Genomic DNA, 17723 nt, shown 5'->3' on the forward strand with positions numbered 1-17723 from the left:
TCAGTTGAATTCAAATGTACTGCCTGAATGATCCAGACATACAAAAACCCCACTCTTTCCCACTGTTTTTTAAAATAAAATCTTCACTTATAAAACTGAAACACTAAAGCATTAAAATACAGAAAGCTCGTTTAACTCACTTCACAAAAGCATTAACAGATGAGGTATCCCTTCTGTAACTATTTCAAGACAAACTGAGTTAACACTAACACCAATTGTAAATAGACAGAGGGATACTGAACTGTAAGAACTCAGAAAACTCTACTCGGACAAAGTTGTAATGGCAACTAACAAACCACTGAAGATGTGGAGTCCCAAACACGCTAAATATGGGTCACAGAACGGGTCACAAGGTGACCAGCTGCACCTCACAACACAGCAACGTGGACAGGGTAGGGCAAGAGGACCCAGAGGGGCCGCAGACATGTTAACTGTGATGCATAAAACTGAATCTTACAACGAGGAGGGTAAGTGCAGAAGGTACAAATCTTCACCCTCAGGGCTTTATCTGTACTGGTAGTTCATGCTGTGGTCTGCGTTCCTGCCGTAGCCTCCCTGTGATGACTGGTAAGAGCTGGGAGGGCCGCAGTAATTCTGGCCGGACCCCGGGGAGTTGTAGTTCGATTGTGATGAGTAGCCTCCTGAGGGAAAGAGGGGGTGGGGATCAGCCGAGTCACAGAGGTTTCAGCAGTGGAAGCTCTAACTGGGGCTAAGCACCAGGCTCTTGTGTGGCTCTCCGTATTGCCAGCATTTCTTCATGGAGGCGGCAAAATTTAGGTACGATAATTCCTGGGCCCCTGGTTCTAAAAGCCAAGAAACTATAAAGGCATGCCTACGTTGGTGCTTGCATAGGGCCCCATATGCCCCGTCTCCTGCTTTCTGTTCCTGCCCCACACAGAAGCCAAAAGGCAGCTGTCACTGTGGCCCTGCCCAGGCTATCTGCCCAAGCCGGGCCACATCCACCCTCACAGCCTCTGCCTCTGTGAGGATCCCCCTCCCCATGCTATGCCACCTGCTGCTCCAGGCCCACCTTGTTTGCCTTGGTACGAGGAGCCGCCCCCAGAACCTCCTCCGTAGCCCCCATGTGACCCTGGGTTGTACGACGACCCGCCTGAGCCGTAGCTGTTCCCACCGCTTCGGCCTCCGCTACCACTGTAGTCTGGGAAAGAGAAGACAGTGTGGTTAAAAGGGCCTTGTGCTGCAGCCCTGGACGTGGCAGACCTTTGGCCAAGACCCTGGACCCTTGCAAATTTCCCTGTCTTGACTGCTTAGATTTGGCACAGGTCAGTCTCACCACGAACTGCTTGGGGCTGGCTAGAATCCCACAGGTCACCACGCCCTGGATTGTCCTGATCACCACACTCTGAAGCCAAGCTCCATCATCCCACTTTCCCACCTGCTCCTCCAACCTAAGTTTCCCAGCAGTTCAGTAATTGCAGAGCTAGCCCAAGTCCCGGCCCCTGCTACTGGGTGTCCCACCACAAACCACGGTACTCCTACCCTTTCCCAATGGGGCCACTGGCACAGTGCAGCCCACCGGTTCTGTACATGAGGTGGAGGGAGAGATGGAGCAGAGTAACTCACGCTCTTATAGGGGCTGGATGCTCCACAGGTCACCTCAAAGTGGCTGGCCCAGACTCAGACTCCACCCTGTGCCCCAGTCTCAACCCACAGCCTCAGGAGCTTCAGCCTGGGGGCCTCTGCCTCCAAGTCTGTCCCAATGCCCACCCTAAGGCCAATGCCTCCAACTTCCTTCCAGCCCCCAGCCAGAGGTGGGACAGTGTTGAGCTTTTGGGGGACCGGATGCCAACTCACTGAATTTGCTCTCGTAGCTGTAGTCGGAGCCGCCCCCGCCCCCGGGGGAGCTGTAGGAGTTGGAGTAGTAGTTGCCTTGGCCGTGACTATAGCCTTTCTGCTTGCCCTGCGGGGGGCCATAGTTGCTGTACTGGCTCTGGTTGTAGGACTGCTGCTGGCCTGGGTGGGGCTGGTAGCCTGAGCCGTAGGAGGGTTTCTGCTGGCCCCCGTGTGGCTGTTTCTTCCCGGCATGTTTCGGGGGCACTGGGGAGCTGTAGTTGTCACCTTGGTAGTAGGAGCCGTAGCCGGAGGAGCCACCACCGCCCCCGCCGCCGCCACTGCCAGCATTCCCAGAATGCCCTCCATTGCTGTAGAACTGACCTAAACAGGAAGGCATCCAGTCAGGTGGAGGCTCAGGTTAATGGAGTGGGAACAGAGGGGTAGGGAGGGAAGGTCGAAGCTGTGGGTCCTGAAGGCTGACCCAGGAGCCTGCTGCTCAGGTGGGGGCAGAGTGAGAGGCAGGAGAGCAAGGAGGAGCAGCTCCAGTCCCTAAAGCAGCCTGGTCTGGGCTGGCCCAGCCTTCAGCTCCACTCACCCATTAGCTGATGACAATGGATCTTTGCCAAGCAGCGGCACGGCAGCACGCTGAGAGCAGCTTTTGCAGCGGATGTCAACGTTACAATGAGATGGGCTCCGAGTGCAGGATGACATTCACAACTAGCTGACTGCTACCCAGATGTCCCCAACGATGACAGGAAAAGCAAAGCCCAGAGAAGCAACCAGCCCTCCCCTGCTGTGCTGGGAAGAGGCTTGGCAGTCACAGGCTTGGGTGACCCTCGGAAATGCTCTTAACGAGGTCCCTGACATTGGTGTCATCCTTAGAAGACCAACTGCTCTGACCTAGTTCCAGAAGAACCAGGCGTGGACACTTAAGCCAAATGTCCTGGGACGCCTCCGATGGGTCTTATGCGAACACATGCCTTAGGAGCAATTCCACAGCCTCCAGGGGAAAGAAGGCTAAGGCTGGGATCAGAAGATCCAAGTGGTCCCCCAGAGGGCACCTCGTTGTTCCCAGCACAGCTGCTGGGCTCAGGCAGGACTGAGCAGCAGGACAAGCGTGCAGCAAGCCGCCACATTCTCAGGCTCAAGGGCAGAGAATGTCACAGAGAGCTCCCCCAATTCTGGTCATTAGGCAAGGACCCCCCAGAACACTGTTTGTCAAGATATGGCTCCCAAAAGACTCTCAAGTGGACCTGTGGGAGATGGGTCAGCTAAGGCATGGGGAACAGGGAGAAGATGGGTGCTGTGGGTTGCTGTCCATCTGGCTGGGCAGTGTCCAGTGCTCCCGCAGGGGCAGTGGAGCTCCTGGGTTCCTAGAGCAGGTAGGCCTGGGTGTGCCTTTGCTGGTTAGTTCTGCCTCTGTCCACAGATGGTTGAGGCTGGTGCGTGGTCAGCCTGGCTATGCCCAGTGTAGGTAGGAGGGAGGGGACGCTGCCACGCAATCTGTCCCGTTCCATGTAAGGGTCTCTCGTCTTTTGGGTGAATTTGGGAGTCCTCACCAGCCTTCCACCCACTGAAGATGTGCACCCCACAGTGGTGTGCCTTGGGTTGTTTGAACAGTAATTTGGATAGAACTGATCTCTGCTATGGGTTTATTTTCTTCAGGCGGGCAGTCTCCACCCTATACCAACACCCCCATCACAACGCCAAGGACAAGGATGTGTCCCACAATGCAAGAGAGCAAACACAAGGAGGCCAGGACAGGAGGTCCTCTTCAAATCCCCTCTTTAGAGCTCTGCCACATCAGCTGACCCTCGGGCTACACTGAGTGCCTGCCTCCTCACCCCTCCACAAGCACAGGAATGAATGAAGACGCCAAGTAGTTAGGGCTTGTTACTTTAACATGTATTGATTAAAAAAAAAAAAAAAAGGAGAGGGGAAGTTTTCAACGTCATTCAGGATAACTATTTCCTGGTATAAAAAGACATTATTCTCAAACAATAACTTTCTAAAAAAAAAAAAATACATCATGCAAAGTTTTAAAAAGTTTCACTGTATGTTTCAAACCTCTGGGAACAAATTATGCAGTAACCGTTTTGACCAGTTTTTGCCTGAATAAACGCAAAATCTTGCAAGTCAACACAGAGGCAGGCTTTGCTGCAAAAAAGAACTGCTGACTAGAGATAAAACCAGATTTGTTTCCAGGGACTCCCACCAGGAAATGGGGGCCTGAGTAAAGAGCCGGACCGCCTCTGTGTGCCTCTCCACACAGGGAGAAGCCACAACCTCAAGCCTGTACGTTAAGGTAAGAAGGGTGGAAGCTTCTAGGGCTTGTCGCAGCTGAGCGCCCAGCAGTGCAGGCCGTACTGAGGTAAAATTTTCACTGGAGAATTGAGCTACATATTAGGCTCTTTCCGCCTGATTATTTTTAAAACTCCATTTAAGAAAATTCTAGAATTCCATTCATTTGCAACTGTAATCAAGACTTGCAAAATTCTGCATTATTGATCCCTTAAGCCTGTCTATTTCTTGCACTAAATGATGGAAGCACAGTTTTGATACCTTTGAGAGTTCACCTCTAGCTAAACCAGCCACAGAATGTCGCATTCCCCATCACCCACCAGAGCATTTACAAGAGGCAGGAAAGGTTAACTTTGCACAATATACAATTCCCCAATGTTCCCATTGTTTTACATGCTTATTAAAAAAAAAAAAAAAGAAAGAAAAGAAAAGAAAAGAAAAAAAAGTCGGTTGCTCTGGATTCAGATGTGGTGAAATAGTTTTCAGCACTATCAAAGGCATCAACCAGATTTGGGAATTTGTTAAAAGGTTAAAAATTCATACAAAACCTGCTGTAAATTAAGACAAAGGTAGATTAAAATGCATCATTATCTGTCTCTTAAATAAAGTAATGCTTTCCATAAAAAGCAAAGGTGGGCTTTTGCCTTGATGCTGACCAACGCTGGCTCTAGAATTCTGTGCAATTCTGCACAAAAAATGCATTCTCTGAAAATTGTTTTCCACTTATTGTTAACTTCAATATGACCAAGTTCAAAGGCAAATCACGATAAAAACTGCCATTGTCTTAAATTCTGCAGGCTAAGAGTTTCAGACAAGCTGCGGTGACAAGCCACGGTTGAGAAACCCAGTGAAGCACAGGGGCACAGCACGGACACTTTAGGTTTTGGAGTTCGAGAAAATTGGAGTAAAAAGTTGATTTTGTGTGCAATACTTTTAGATGCTCTAGGAAGACCCAAAATCATGATAGCCGTAGCAGTCTGTGAAAAAGTCACCTACAAAAGGGGGAGACAGAGCAGAGAAAAAAAATTAGAATTCTTTTGAAAAATGGCACAGAGCGCCACATTTGAAATTCATGTTTTAGATTTCTCTGCTCCTGTAACCCCCCAATGAAGGCTCCTTCTCAAGACAAGAGCTGTGCATTGTCAGGAAAAGTATATTCACAGATTGGTGCTTCGTTCACATGGCTTAAAGCAGAGAAATTTAAAATTTTTTACTTTTAAGGTACTTTCAAGTCATACAGTGTGTGTGTTAACATTTACAGAGTAAATCACACTTTTGCAGGATGGGGAGGGTGGGGGCCTTGAGGACCACCTGATCTAATCACCAAGGATGGGTGTGGGCCACCCTGACCTAACTCAGGCATGGGAGCTACACTGCAGCTTCTTCCCAAACTCAGACCAAGAGAAATACACACTTACTGTAGCCAGCTGTTGCTGAGTTGCCTCCATACCCATAGCTGCCATACCCAGCGCCTAGAAAGGAACCGACAGGGTTATCAGGGCTGGAGGCGGGTCTCCTTCTGCATCTGCCTCTCCCAGCATCTCAGCTCAACCCTAGGGACCCCACACACCCGAGAGAGCAAGACAGGCCCACGGGTATGGGACAAGGTTCCTCACCAGCATTCATGTAGTTTCCATGGTTGGCGCCACCAAATCCTCTTCCTCTACCCCGACCACGGATGCTCCCTCCTCTTCCCCGCCCTCGAAGGTTTGGGGGTGGGGGCACTTCGTTGTGCATGGGGCCTCCCATGCCAAAACCAGGGTTATGTGGCTGGACAGGAAAGAACAGACAAGTTACATTTGCATCATTTTCAGATCACAGAAGAATTCATGTCAAGCTAAAGAGATTGTGGGGCAGCCAGTTGTTACCTTAGCAGCAAATTTCAGTCCACCTCTGACAGGCACAGGTGCTCTCTTCTTCTTATTGGCTTCCAGGGAGAGAGGGGCATCAGGGAATAGCTTTTCTAGCGCAGCAAGGGCAGCATGTGCTTTTGCCACCTTTTTATTTGAGCCAGCACCTTGAAACTTCTGTCCATCTACCTCAACCTGAAAGAACAGACATGTGTCAGGGGTGATCCAAAACCTCCCACTGGGCAAGGGGACTCTCCAAAGATTCCAGGCCTCCACAGGAACTGCTCCAGGATCACTCACCTCCATCACAAAGCGCTTGTCATGGCTGCCACCAGTCTCTGAGATGAGCTCATACTTGAGGCCACGCCTCTTCTCATTAAGTTCCATGACGGGGTTCTTGCCATGCTTGGTCAGAATCGGCCCCTGCTGTTTTATGTTCTCAGGGAAAAAGGAAAAAAAAACACCACACAAACCCAACACACTCAGCCAAGGGCTGTCCAACACGTGCTGTATAGCCACTACTGCATCACAGCCCTCCACTCCATGTACCCTGCTGTCCCACACCACCCTCGCCTCTGAAAATCACCTGTGAGCTTCCCAGCAATAAGATGACCTCCACCTGCACCCTCTTCTTCTGGGAAATGGCCTATCATTGACTGAGGTCACCCCAGTACATCCCTGAGTGCTAGGTCAACATCAGCAAAGCCTTCTGGGTAATAGCTCAAAGGCTCACATCCAGTTCCCCCTATAGGTTCCCAGACTGGAAGGTGACTCCTTTGCGAGAAAATGATGAGGACCAGCAACCATCCAGGTTCACAGACACAAGGCTGCCTGCACCACTCTGTTGTGCTATCCAGCGCCCACCATGGGCTCACCTCGGTAGTGGGATCCGCAGTAAAGGCAGCAGTGGGGGTGGAAGCGGCTTCTACCACAGGTGGAGGGGCCATGACAGCTGGCTTGGCCTCAGTTTCCTCAGCCGAGTCCTCCCCCTTACTGGAGTCTCTGCCTTCAGCACCGGTAGGCAAGCCCATGTCCTGTAACACCTGGGAGGGAGACCCGCAAGGCCCCTGTGAGGGATGGGGCTCAGCACTGGGACTCTAAATCAGAAGCTCCGAAGGTGGAACCCAGCAATTTGCAGGGTGTTGCTTCCTTTAGCTCTCCACATGCCCAACCATGTGTGGACACCTTCTGCCTGTCAGCATGCTGACAAAGGCATTCTTGCCACATGTGATCTGACGAACATTAAAAAACCTAACCATTTCATTGTTTGTATACCCTCCCTAAGCCTCATAGTGTTTGCAGCTAGGACTTAAATAGGAGACGACAGGTATGAAAAAATCCTAGACGAACAAAGTGCTTTTGCTGTCTAAAGGAAAAGCGTACGTTGGCTAATGCCACCAGCTACCGTACCTTCACAGCCACATGCAGCTTGGCAGTCTTTTTGGATGGTCCGGAGGCCTCGAATGAGCTGCCATCCACTTCCACAGACATGGTGAAGATGGGGGCATGGACCGGCCCCGCCTGGGAAACCAGTTTGTACTGCAGCCCGGGTTTCAGCTGGTTCAGCCTCATCAGGGCATTCATGGCCTGGGGAGGCTCTGCCTTCTCCTCTAGAGAAAGACCACCACCGTCACTCTGGAACATCAGTCAGTTCTGAACCGGGGAGGGGATCACTTCTGATACGGGCTTTTGTAACGGGATATGATAGACTGGGCAGCTACAAGGCCTTGCCTATGCTGTTCCCAGGTACACGCCACTGCTGGGGTCACCAGTAGGGGCACATCCCGCCCCCCCCGCACTTGTCTTCTGTACCCATATGATATATTTAACCATTTTAAAGACGTCTTAAACATGTGTGAAAAAATTCAGGTATCTCCCTACGTTGTGGTTAACCTTAAATGGAGACAGATGGAGGATAAAAAAAGGCCTAGGAACAAATGCCTGTACCTTTCTTCTGAATCTTCTTCTTCTTTTTGCTGGGAGACTTTTCCTCTCCATCCTCCTCCATTGGGCGTTTCATTGGTGTAATGGCGTAGGTGGTACTGGGGGGGATTTGAACTGAAAGAGATCAGGACAGAAGTAGTTAAGAGACTAGTCTGGTGCTCCTTGAGGGACTCACAAGACCGCTGCCCAACCTGGAACCCTTGGCAGACTTACCCGTGTAGTCCACTGGGTTTTCATTCTTTGGTTTCTTGGGCATCTTAGAAGGCAGAGGGTCCATACCCAGGACTTTATGCAGCTGTCCAAAGGCAGCAAGTCGCAGAGCATGCTGGAAAAGGGGAAGAGGAACAGGAACCTGACTCAGCCGCCCTGTGTGCCTGGCCAAGGTGTGTACGCTTGCTAATGCCTTCTGGAAGGGGCAGGAGCTGAGGGGTTGCTAATGGTCTCCCCTAAAATAGCAAGGGGTCCCCCAACAGCCAGGGGAGGGCCTGACTTCCAGGACCCAGCCTTGCTGTGGGGGAAGGCCAGCCTGTGACCACCCGCCTCAAGAGGAATACAGGAGACCCCAATCTGGGGACTGGTTGCCACACGGAGCCACGTGGTGGGCCTGCAAGGGAAGGACCCCTGGAAAAATCTAAATAGCAAATACATCTCCCCACTGAACTCGGTGTCTGAAAACAACACTCGAGCAGGCTGAGGAGCAGGCTACAACCACGCGTGGCACCAGGGGAAAGAAGCAGCCCAGATTGGGGCGCCCTGTATCAGGCACAATCCCTTCGCCTTCAGTCCCAACCTGAGCCTACTGTCCAGTGGCGACCCTGAGAATACCCAGTAATGGAACTAGAAGCCAGTGATTACAGACTGGGTAAGGGCTCACGGTGGCAATGGCGATGACTATACCTGCGCACTCTGTGTGATATCTTCCCGTTGCTGTCTGTCTAGATGCCCAATAGCATCAGTGGCTTCTTTTTCACAAGGGTCATAAATGCCAGAACCATCTGAAGGCAGGAAACAAGGAAGATATGCAGAGGATTATCCTTTAGTGTCTCGGAAGAGTTGTACTGGCTGAGGGAACCAGATGCGTTACCCCCCGCGCCCCATCCACACCCAGCTCTGGAAAACACGCTGAGCTCGGTGACCCACTCAGCATCCAGCCCACGAGAGAAATAATCCACATGTGTCTCAGAGCAAGGAGCTCACATGGGAGTGGGTCACCAGTGCCCCGGATCCGCCCTGAGTCACAGCTGCGGAGCCGGCACAGGGCTGGATATGATGGTGCAAGAGGGTAGTCACATGCTTTAGCCCTATGGGGACATGGAGCTGCTGCTGCCCTAACCCGGTCAGGGGACCCGCCAGGAAGTGGCCTCAGGGCCTTGATCCCTGTCCTTTTCCTGTAACTTGCAAAGCACAAGGCCCCAACCTGGCATCACGATGCCTGACGCCAGGCACTCCAGCACTCTCCGCAGGGCCTCGCCAGCACCCATGGGTCTGTTGGCTGTGCCGATGGACTTTTCACAGAGAAGCTCAAGGGGCTGAAAGGCAAGAGGGATAGTTAGCCCATGTCCGGGGGGGTGGGGGTGGTTGGCCAATGCTTGAGGAGCTGTCACTGTGTATATGTGAGGAGGGGTTGGCATGGAAAGTCACAGCCATTCAAGTTCACAAGTCAGGGCTAAGCCAAAGATAGGACACGTAGATCAGGGCTCAGCCAACTTTTCCTTAAAGGGCCAGACATTCAATCTTTTCAGCCACATTGGCCATGAGGCCAAGTTAAAGCTATTTTGTAGGTACTTATATTTAAAATTATAAAAACATCCTTAAGTATGTGCTGTAAAACAGGCAGCTGGCCAGAATTGGCCTGTAGGCCCATTTGCTGACTGCTGGCCAAGAGTAGCCACAAAGGCTTCATCATGGAGCCGAGCATGTCACAGTTTGTGCTAGCACCCTCCCTAGGCTAAGCTGTGTACCTCCTCAACAGTGATGGGGGTCCTGGTCTCACTTTCACCTTCCACCCAGAATGTGGCATACAGCAGTTGCTAAACAAGCAGCTAGGATGGGGACACATCAGCCATACCCCAAAGGGCCACTCTAGCCCAGATACCAGAAGATATTCCTGGGCTATGGAAGAAGGTCCCTGGTACACAATCCCCAGGTGGCCATAGCTAGAAGGTGCCTTACCCATCCTCTTAGAGGACCCCAGGTGGGCACTCGGGTGCACAGGTCCCTCAGGACCCGGATGACAATAACACAAGACTTCAGCCCATTGGCTCTGGCCTAGAGGAACAAAGCACAGGCTCTTTACACAAGGCACCTACCAGAACACAAGGCAAACATCAACAACACAAGTGTCAGGGTGCTACTTTGTCCAGGGTAAAGGATGAACATTCACAACCATCAAGTGTGTGGTTGGCAGTGATGCCACTGTGTGGACGATAATAATGTTACTCTTGGCACAAAGCAGCAGCAACCCACCTACTCAGTCACAAGCCTCCTTGGGGGATTGTCAATTGGTTTATGCGTGCTGCATTAGCAACTGCATGCCTGCAGGTGCTAAACTCTGCACGGCACTGGTCAACATTACTGAAACTTTACAGTGCAAGTTAGCCACGTTAAAACTTAGGAATTCTCTACCAAAAGACAAATAGAAGAACAAAATGCAAACCTGGAACCACTTGGCGTGTCGGAGGGACGCCAAGGCAGCAAGGCATTTCTGCCTGTCCAGGACGTCCGGGGGGTCGTTGACTGATAGCGTTTCTATTCATGGATGGAATAAGAAGACAAGGCACAGTTTGACCAAGGGGTTTCTGTCAGGTGGAAAGGGGATGTGGCAGCTTCCTAATGAGCAGTGGAGGTTCCCAGAATCTCAAGTCATCTCTACCCTGGACCAGGGAAGGAGAAGCCTGAGTGTGTCAACTCTGCCCAGAGAGGAAACTGCAAAAATTGGAGGCCCCTCCAAAAAAAAAACAAAAACAAAAAGGAAAATACAAGTGGGAAGTTACTCTACAAGGAATAATCCCATAGGGGAGGGAATAGATAGGTGGATCCTATCTTCTAATAGACTGTTACCATGCTTCCTCCCCGGTATCTCCCAATAAATTAGCTGTATTAAAATTTTCAATAGAGAAAAAAAACCACACACACAAAAAAACCCTACAAAAAAAACAAAAACAAAACAGTGGTGGGGGGAGTCGAAATGAACTCCCTCTCTGCTTCCCACAACAGCCATCCCAAGGCATCTGCCGCAAAGGGGACCACCTCCACCCACCAGGCAGGACTGCCCTAGCCCCAGCCCTTGACAGAGAGAGTCCTGTTGGTCAAAGGTCCAGCTTCCCTAAACTGATAAACTAAAAGGGCTTTGGTAGTTGGATTCGGGTATCAGAACCAAAGGTAATCAAAGAACAGCAACAAGGGTGCTAAGTGTGAGCCCATGCTGCAGCAAAACTGGTGTGTTTGTAGTTCTGCTGTGTGTGTATCAGGGGTTTGGATAAGGCCTGTTCCCTTAATTTGTGGTGTGATGTTTGTGATTAAAAAAAATTCACACAAGAGGGAAGCCCTGGGAGGACTCTGAGTTGTGAAAGCATTATTAGTGTCTGATCTTTTGTTTTTTGAAAAAAATCACACAACTATTTAACTTTGTATCAGCTCTTTGCATTTCACTTTGTATCAGTTCTTTGCATTTCGATTACTGAGCTGATCAAAGCAGCCAATGGAAGGAAGACAACTGAAGAAGCCCTCAGTTCTGCTGCACCACAAGCTGCTAGTACAACTCCATCATGATGTTTACGCAGAAGCCATATGGTTGTCTCCCATAATTTAAAAAAACTGTAACATCACCCTGGACATACTTTTTCAAGGCCACACAAGAGAATGGCTCAATAGAAAAGCCAACTGTAACACTGATGACAGCATTCAAGGATTAAGACAAACCAAAATGGTGCAATCCTCTGAAAAGTGCTACTCACTTTTAGTGCAACTGTTTGATCAAACTCCCCAGTACCAAAACAGGAGATGTGATCTCAGAGTAAAAGTGGGCAAAGCTACACCAGTATCCTTTTATCAACCAAGTCTAAAACTGAATAGCACATTTGAGTAGTGAGGGAACACCAAGTTTCCAAAGTCCTGCTGGCCTTCTCAGCCTCCCTACCTCCAGCTAATACTTTCTCCATTTCTTCTCTGACAACGGGGGATGTCAGGTGGATAGTCAGGGACAATGGAGGCTCTTTTGTATTTTTTATCACTATCGCAGCATCATCGACAGATTGGAGTATTTCGTACTTATCTTCTGTAACAGCCTAAAAAAAGAAAATGCAATTTTCAAAATACTTTCTCAAGGGAATCCACACTTCTAGTTAGCCCCACTGGTTGTTGCAGAAAACAGGCCAATATCTTGGGGTGTGATGGACAACAGGCCCTTCATCTAGGGGGTCAGGACCTCCCTCTAATTGGCAAGGTCTATGGCTATTTTCCAGTACTTCATAGACAAAGATGTCATTTTTCATAGGAAGCTTCATAATGCAACATGCAAGAGTTTAGGGCCTGAGAGCATGAATCCTCCTTTTGACATTTGCTAGTTGCGTGACTTTAGACAAATCACTTAATCTCATTATGACTCTTATTTCTAGCCCTGGCAGGTGTGATTCTGTTGGTTGGGCGTTGTCCTGTGCACTGAAAGGTTGCTGAGTCGATTCCTGGGTCAGGGCACATTGATGTTTCTCTCTCTCTAAAAAAATCAATTAATAAGTCTTAAAAAACTCCCAAAACACTGTGGCTTCTAATTTGTAAAATGGACTTAATGACATGATCTACACCACAAGGCTGCAGGAGGCTTAAACTGGACTCTGGATGGAAAGCTCAGCACACAGCACAAAGTGAGCATCTAGGAACTGCTATTTCCACACCAGGATGAGCAGCCACCAATGTGTGGAGTGAAAATGATGTGCAGTAAAATAGTTTGTCATGTGGTGCATATTAAAGCACGTACTCACTGCAAATGCATGTCTATAAGGATGGTCACAATGGTCTGACTTCTGTTTTTTTTTAATACCAGTTTACATGCCTTGATGAAGGGAAGTCAAGCTTTTATTATTTTTTAAAGGGAAACAAAATAAGTTTCAAATGGAGGGAAGACAACCGTACTTCCAAAAATCTAAACTGGGGGTTTTGCTCCTCCGCAGCACTGGCCTTCAGGCCGATCATTCTGAGAGGGCCTGCCTTGTGCACTGTAGGGTGAGGAGCAGCATCCCGCCACCCCCTGCCCAACAGATGTCAGTAGCACTCTACTCTCCACACTGTGACAACCAAAACTGTCCCCAGAAACTACCATATATCTCCTGGGTGTGTGTGCAAGTTTGCCCGTCAAAACCAAAACAACAACAAACCCATTCATCTGGAGATGAGACAGGAGGAGGAGCAGACTTGAAGTATGAAAGTGATTCCACCCAAGGTTTCTGGCTTTGAAGATGAGGGAAGCCTCAGTAATGGAATACAGCAGTGGCCTGTAGGTGCTGGGAATGACCGTCGGCTAACCCAACCAGCAAGAAGGCAAGAAACTTAGTCCTACCACTACAAGGAACTGAATTATGTCAACAACCTGAATGAACAGGATAGTTTCTCCTCTACAGCCTGATTTTGGCCCACAGAGACCTACACAGGACTTCTAACCTCCAGAACGGAAAGATAATATATCTGTGTTGTTTTAAACAACAAAAAACACACACAAAAAAGCCACAACCCACCAATCTAAATAGATAAAAATGTAGTTTATTTGCATCTTTCTCTAAAACCCACTCTTTATATATAAAAAAAGTTGTCTTTCTGCTCAGTTGGTTGACCATCATCCCATGCACTGAAGGTAAAGCTGGTTCACATCAACGTTTCCCTTTCACATTGATGTCTCTCTCTCCCCCCACCCTCTAAAACACCAGTAAGAAATTTAAAAAAAAAGTCCTTCCTTCAGAAACATTTTCATCAGCTTAATTTTCTTCAATTAATATGCTTTTAATAGACAAGGATAAAATTAACTTAAAATTACTTACTATTAAAACAGAAAAGCTAGGGTTTCATCTTAAATAGCACCCCAGAATTACCTATTGTAGTGCATTAGCTTCACATTTCAATTCTGCCCTTTGTCCTGAATCCCAGATTGTCAGTCACAAGGGACAGAATGCAACCAACTGATGTTCCCTCTCACATCAATGCGCCCTCCCACCCCCAATCAATAAGCATATCCTCAAGTAAGAATTTTTTTAAAAAAGTGAATGGTGCCGAAACCGGTTTGGCTCAGTGGATAAGTGTTGGCCTACGGACTGAAGGGTCCCGGGTTTGATTCCGGTCAAGGGCATGTACCTTGGTTGCGGCATATCCCCAGTGGGAGATGTGCAGGAGGCAGCTGATCAATGTTTCTCTCTCATCGATGTTTCTAACTCTCTATCTCTCTCCCTTCCTCTCTGTAAAAAATCAATAAAATACATATATAAAAGTGAATGGTATTTCTAAGGAATGAGTTTTACTTCTTTTGTTTTTGCTAATCCTGTCATTAAATCCAGGAGGCAGCTGGTTGCAGTGATGTGTGGAGGTTCTGAAGCCCCAGAAATCAGCAGCTAGGGGTGCCGGTGTCTGTTACTCTTCCCAAATACCTTGTTGATAAAGCCCTATCTACAAGGAGCATTGTGAAGATGAAATGACACATGTAAAATGTATGCCTGGCCCTGGGAGGGTGGCTCGGTTGGTTGGAGTGTTACCTTCTATACCAAATGATTGTGGGTTTGTTTCCTAGTCATTTGTAAGTTGTGGGTTCCATCCCCTGTAGGGACACATGCGGGGAGGCAACCAACTGGTGTTTGTCTCCCTTTTCCTCTCTCTCTAAAAATCAAAACCATGCCCTGAGGTGAGGATTAAGGAAAAAATAGGATCTGATTTTTAAAAAGGTTTTGATGATGTCAAACTTTAGATCAGAGGGAAAGTGTTAATTATACTATCTATTCATCCATCCCCCCACCCAGCCATCCAATTGAGTCTGGATGTGAAATTTAAGCCTACTGAGGCCCTAGAAAAGTGCAGCCTAGTATATGGTAGGTACTGGGTCCTTCCTCGAAGCCAGTATCTGGGCACCACTGCAGTCACCCAGCCATTGTCCTCAGATCCTAAGTGGCTCTGCAGCACCCAGTCCTTTCCCTATTGAGGTGCAAGCACAGCAGGTATAAGGGTGGGTGTAGAGTATGTCTTTTGGCACATGTCACAGTTGGGCATCTCTTCCTCTGCCCCACCCAGTGGATGTGGTCACACTCACAGCGAGCTGGATGGCCAGGTTGTCAGCCACCTTGTCCAGGAGGGCAGTTGTGGGTTTCTCCTTGCATAGCAGCACCAGCTCCAGGTCCAAGTCCCCTTTGAGCAGGAGGCCCTTTGCCACAAGGCCAACACGCATTACACCCCGCAGGGTTCTGGTCATATGCTCCGTCTTTTGCTCCCTGAAGGACAGATCAATGCATGCTATGTGAGGGATTCAGTCTGGCCAGAACCCAGAAAGGCTGGAGTTTCTTCAGAAAGGAAATGCTCAACTCTAGACTAGTCAGTCTCCCTAGAAAGAAGAAAAACAAACAAAAAAACCACAACAAAACCTCAAACTTACCCGGCCCCTTCTTTGCTCTCATCCTCTTGGGGCACGTCCAAGTTCTCGGACTCGGCATGTTCACTGCTGCCTTTCTCCTGCTCATCAATCCAATCAGACACAGCTTTGAGAGCCCGCTCTGTGTGGGACACCATGTTCTGGACTGCCTCCAGTTCCTCTTGGGTTGGATAAACAGAAGAATGCTTTGCCATCACGTGGCGATCATCATTCACAAAAATTCGCAATGGACGCTGGAAATGTGAAAATTCAGTTAAAACCAATGTGAAGAGACCAAGCAACACACCACTTACCTTTCAGGCTGCATAACTATGCTTTATCATTTGTGTGAAAATAAGACTATAGTAGTCCCCCCTTCTCCACAGAGGATACATTCCAAGACCCCCAGTGATGTCTGAAACTACGGATAGTACTAAACCCTCTATATACTGTTTTTTCCCTGTGCATACATACCTATGATAAAGTGTAATTTATAAATTTGGCACAGTAAGAGATTAACAATGAATAAAATAATTTAACAATATACTGCAATAAAGGTTATGTAAATGTGGTATTTCTCTCTCTCTGAAAATATCTCACTGTACTGTACTCATCCTTCCTTGTCTTCTTGTGAGGTGATGATGACACAATGCCTATTTGATGAAGTGAGGTGAATCTGAATTGCTTACTTCTGGAATTTTCCATATAATATTTGGGCTGCGGTTGACAAGGGGTAAGCAAAGCAAAGCCACGGATGGGGGGATTACTGTACAGGGGTGGACAAAAGTAGGTTTATAGTTGTAATACAAATTAATAATACAATAATTAATAAATAACAATACAAGAATAAACTGTGTTTCACATACAACTGTAAACCCATTTTTGCCCATCCCTGTATATGAACACTAGGAAAAGGACAACTAGACATAACAGTTGTTCTTTCTCTAGACAGTGGGGGAAGGGGTCACTTATATTTCTATATTATTTGAATTGTTACACCATGTAGTAGAATTCAAGTTAAATGAAAAACAGAATCAAATATATTGAGGCAATACTACAAACATCTGTACATGTATGAAGAAATAGTACCTATGATTAAAGAAAAAGTTTCTTACCATTTTTACTTCTTTTTCTGTAGTGTCTGGAAATCAAATTTTGCTTATATTTTCAAATTGTGACAGATTTCCTTGGTGTTATCAATACTTCAGCTATCTATAAAATCAGAAAATCTTTTTAGTTTCAAATTTCATAGATGAATGAATTTTAGAGGACAGCAGTGCTGACTCATTAATAAGCCCCATTAACACAGCAGGACACATCTTTATTTTCAAGTAACCACCGCTAAGCCAAGGTACAAACAACTAATTAATTATAAAGTTCCCTAAAAATGAAAAGAGCTGGTTTCTAGAAGCAAAATCTCACTTCAGGCCCACACTCAGATGATTTTTACTTCTTCTATCTTCTTTCATCATTTCTTATATAAAGTATGCCAATTTTTACAAATATAAAGGAAAAGATGGATTCTGGTCCTTAAGGGTAATGAAGAAATGGAAGAAGCAAGTGACAGGGCTCTAAAAAGATCCTATAAACTGGAAAGGCAAGAACCTTCTGAAACACCAGGCAGATGTGACCACTGCACCACAAAACACACCTGTGGGTTCATCCTTGGAGAGGCTGAGACAACTGAAACGCACAACAGAAGTCTTCAGGACAAGCACAGCTATAATTACAATTTTGACTACAACCTACTCAACCCCCACTCTGTGTAAACATTCTGGTCCACACAGAAATCTCCCAAATGAGTAAACAACAACAAAAAACCCATCAGCACAACATGGAACAGATAAATATACCCTTTGCATACAACCACCTAACAGCTAGCTCTGTCGATCTAAGCCAGTCACTAGCCAGGGCAGCAGGCTCATCATGATGACATTTTAAGATAAATGTCAACATGATTGGCCAAAACAAGAATTCCCACAATGTTTTAGGGTTACCTAGTAACAGAACTGAAAATGTAAAGGTTCCACGCCTTGGCTACTGTGGCTCAGTTGGTTGGAGCGTCATCCAGTGCACCCAAGGGTTTCAAGTTCAATTCCTGGTCAGCACACACACCTAGGTTTCAGGTATGGAAGGCAACTGACTGATGTTTCTCCCTCTCCCTCTCTCTAAAATAATTTTTTTAAAAAGGGAGGATACAATCCAAACTTTATACTATTTAAAGAAAAAAATGTTTT

General features: G+C 47.6%; 1 protein-coding gene across 3 annotated transcripts in view; it reads right to left on the minus strand.

Annotated features, from left to right (window-relative positions):
• Window positions 1-111: 111 nt before the first annotated feature.
• ILF3 (interleukin enhancer binding factor 3) overlaps window positions 112-17723 on the minus strand; it is a 33694-nt gene continuing 16082 nt past the window's right edge. Inside the window, exons 2-20 of one of the 3 annotated variants that reach the window (XM_059696796.1) lie at window positions 16602-16698; window positions 15511-15740; window positions 15172-15349; window positions 12028-12175; window positions 10546-10637; window positions 10062-10157; window positions 9307-9418; window positions 8787-8884; window positions 8103-8214; window positions 7893-8003; window positions 7356-7555; window positions 6821-6988; window positions 6246-6371; window positions 5964-6140; window positions 5712-5865; window positions 5514-5567; window positions 1816-2175; window positions 1031-1159; window positions 112-641 (exon numbers count right to left, since the gene is read on the minus strand). In XM_059696796.1, the coding sequence (XP_059552779.1) occupies window positions 505-641; window positions 1031-1159; window positions 1816-2175; window positions 5514-5567; window positions 5712-5865; window positions 5964-6140; window positions 6246-6371; window positions 6821-6988; window positions 7356-7555; window positions 7893-8003; window positions 8103-8214; window positions 8787-8884; window positions 9307-9418; window positions 10062-10157; window positions 10546-10637; window positions 12028-12175; window positions 15172-15349; window positions 15511-15740; window positions 16602-16604 (2685 nt within the window). In that variant the 5' untranslated portion in view covers window positions 16605-16698 and the 3' untranslated portion in view covers window positions 112-504. Of the gene's footprint in view, window positions 642-1030; window positions 1160-1815; window positions 2176-3677; window positions 5088-5513; window positions 5568-5711; window positions 5866-5963; window positions 6141-6245; window positions 6372-6820; window positions 6989-7355; window positions 7556-7892; window positions 8004-8102; window positions 8215-8786; window positions 8885-9306; window positions 9419-10061; window positions 10158-10545; window positions 10638-12027; window positions 12176-15171; window positions 15350-15510; window positions 15741-16601; window positions 16699-17723 lie in introns of those variants that run through there. The other 2 variants (XM_059696798.1, XM_059696797.1) reach the window with 2 other exon arrangements.

Source organism: Myotis daubentonii, chromosome 5, assembly GCF_963259705.1.
Source record: "Myotis daubentonii chromosome 5, mMyoDau2.1, whole genome shotgun sequence".
Classification (NCBI taxonomy): Eukaryota; Metazoa; Chordata; class Mammalia; order Chiroptera; family Vespertilionidae; genus Myotis; species Myotis daubentonii.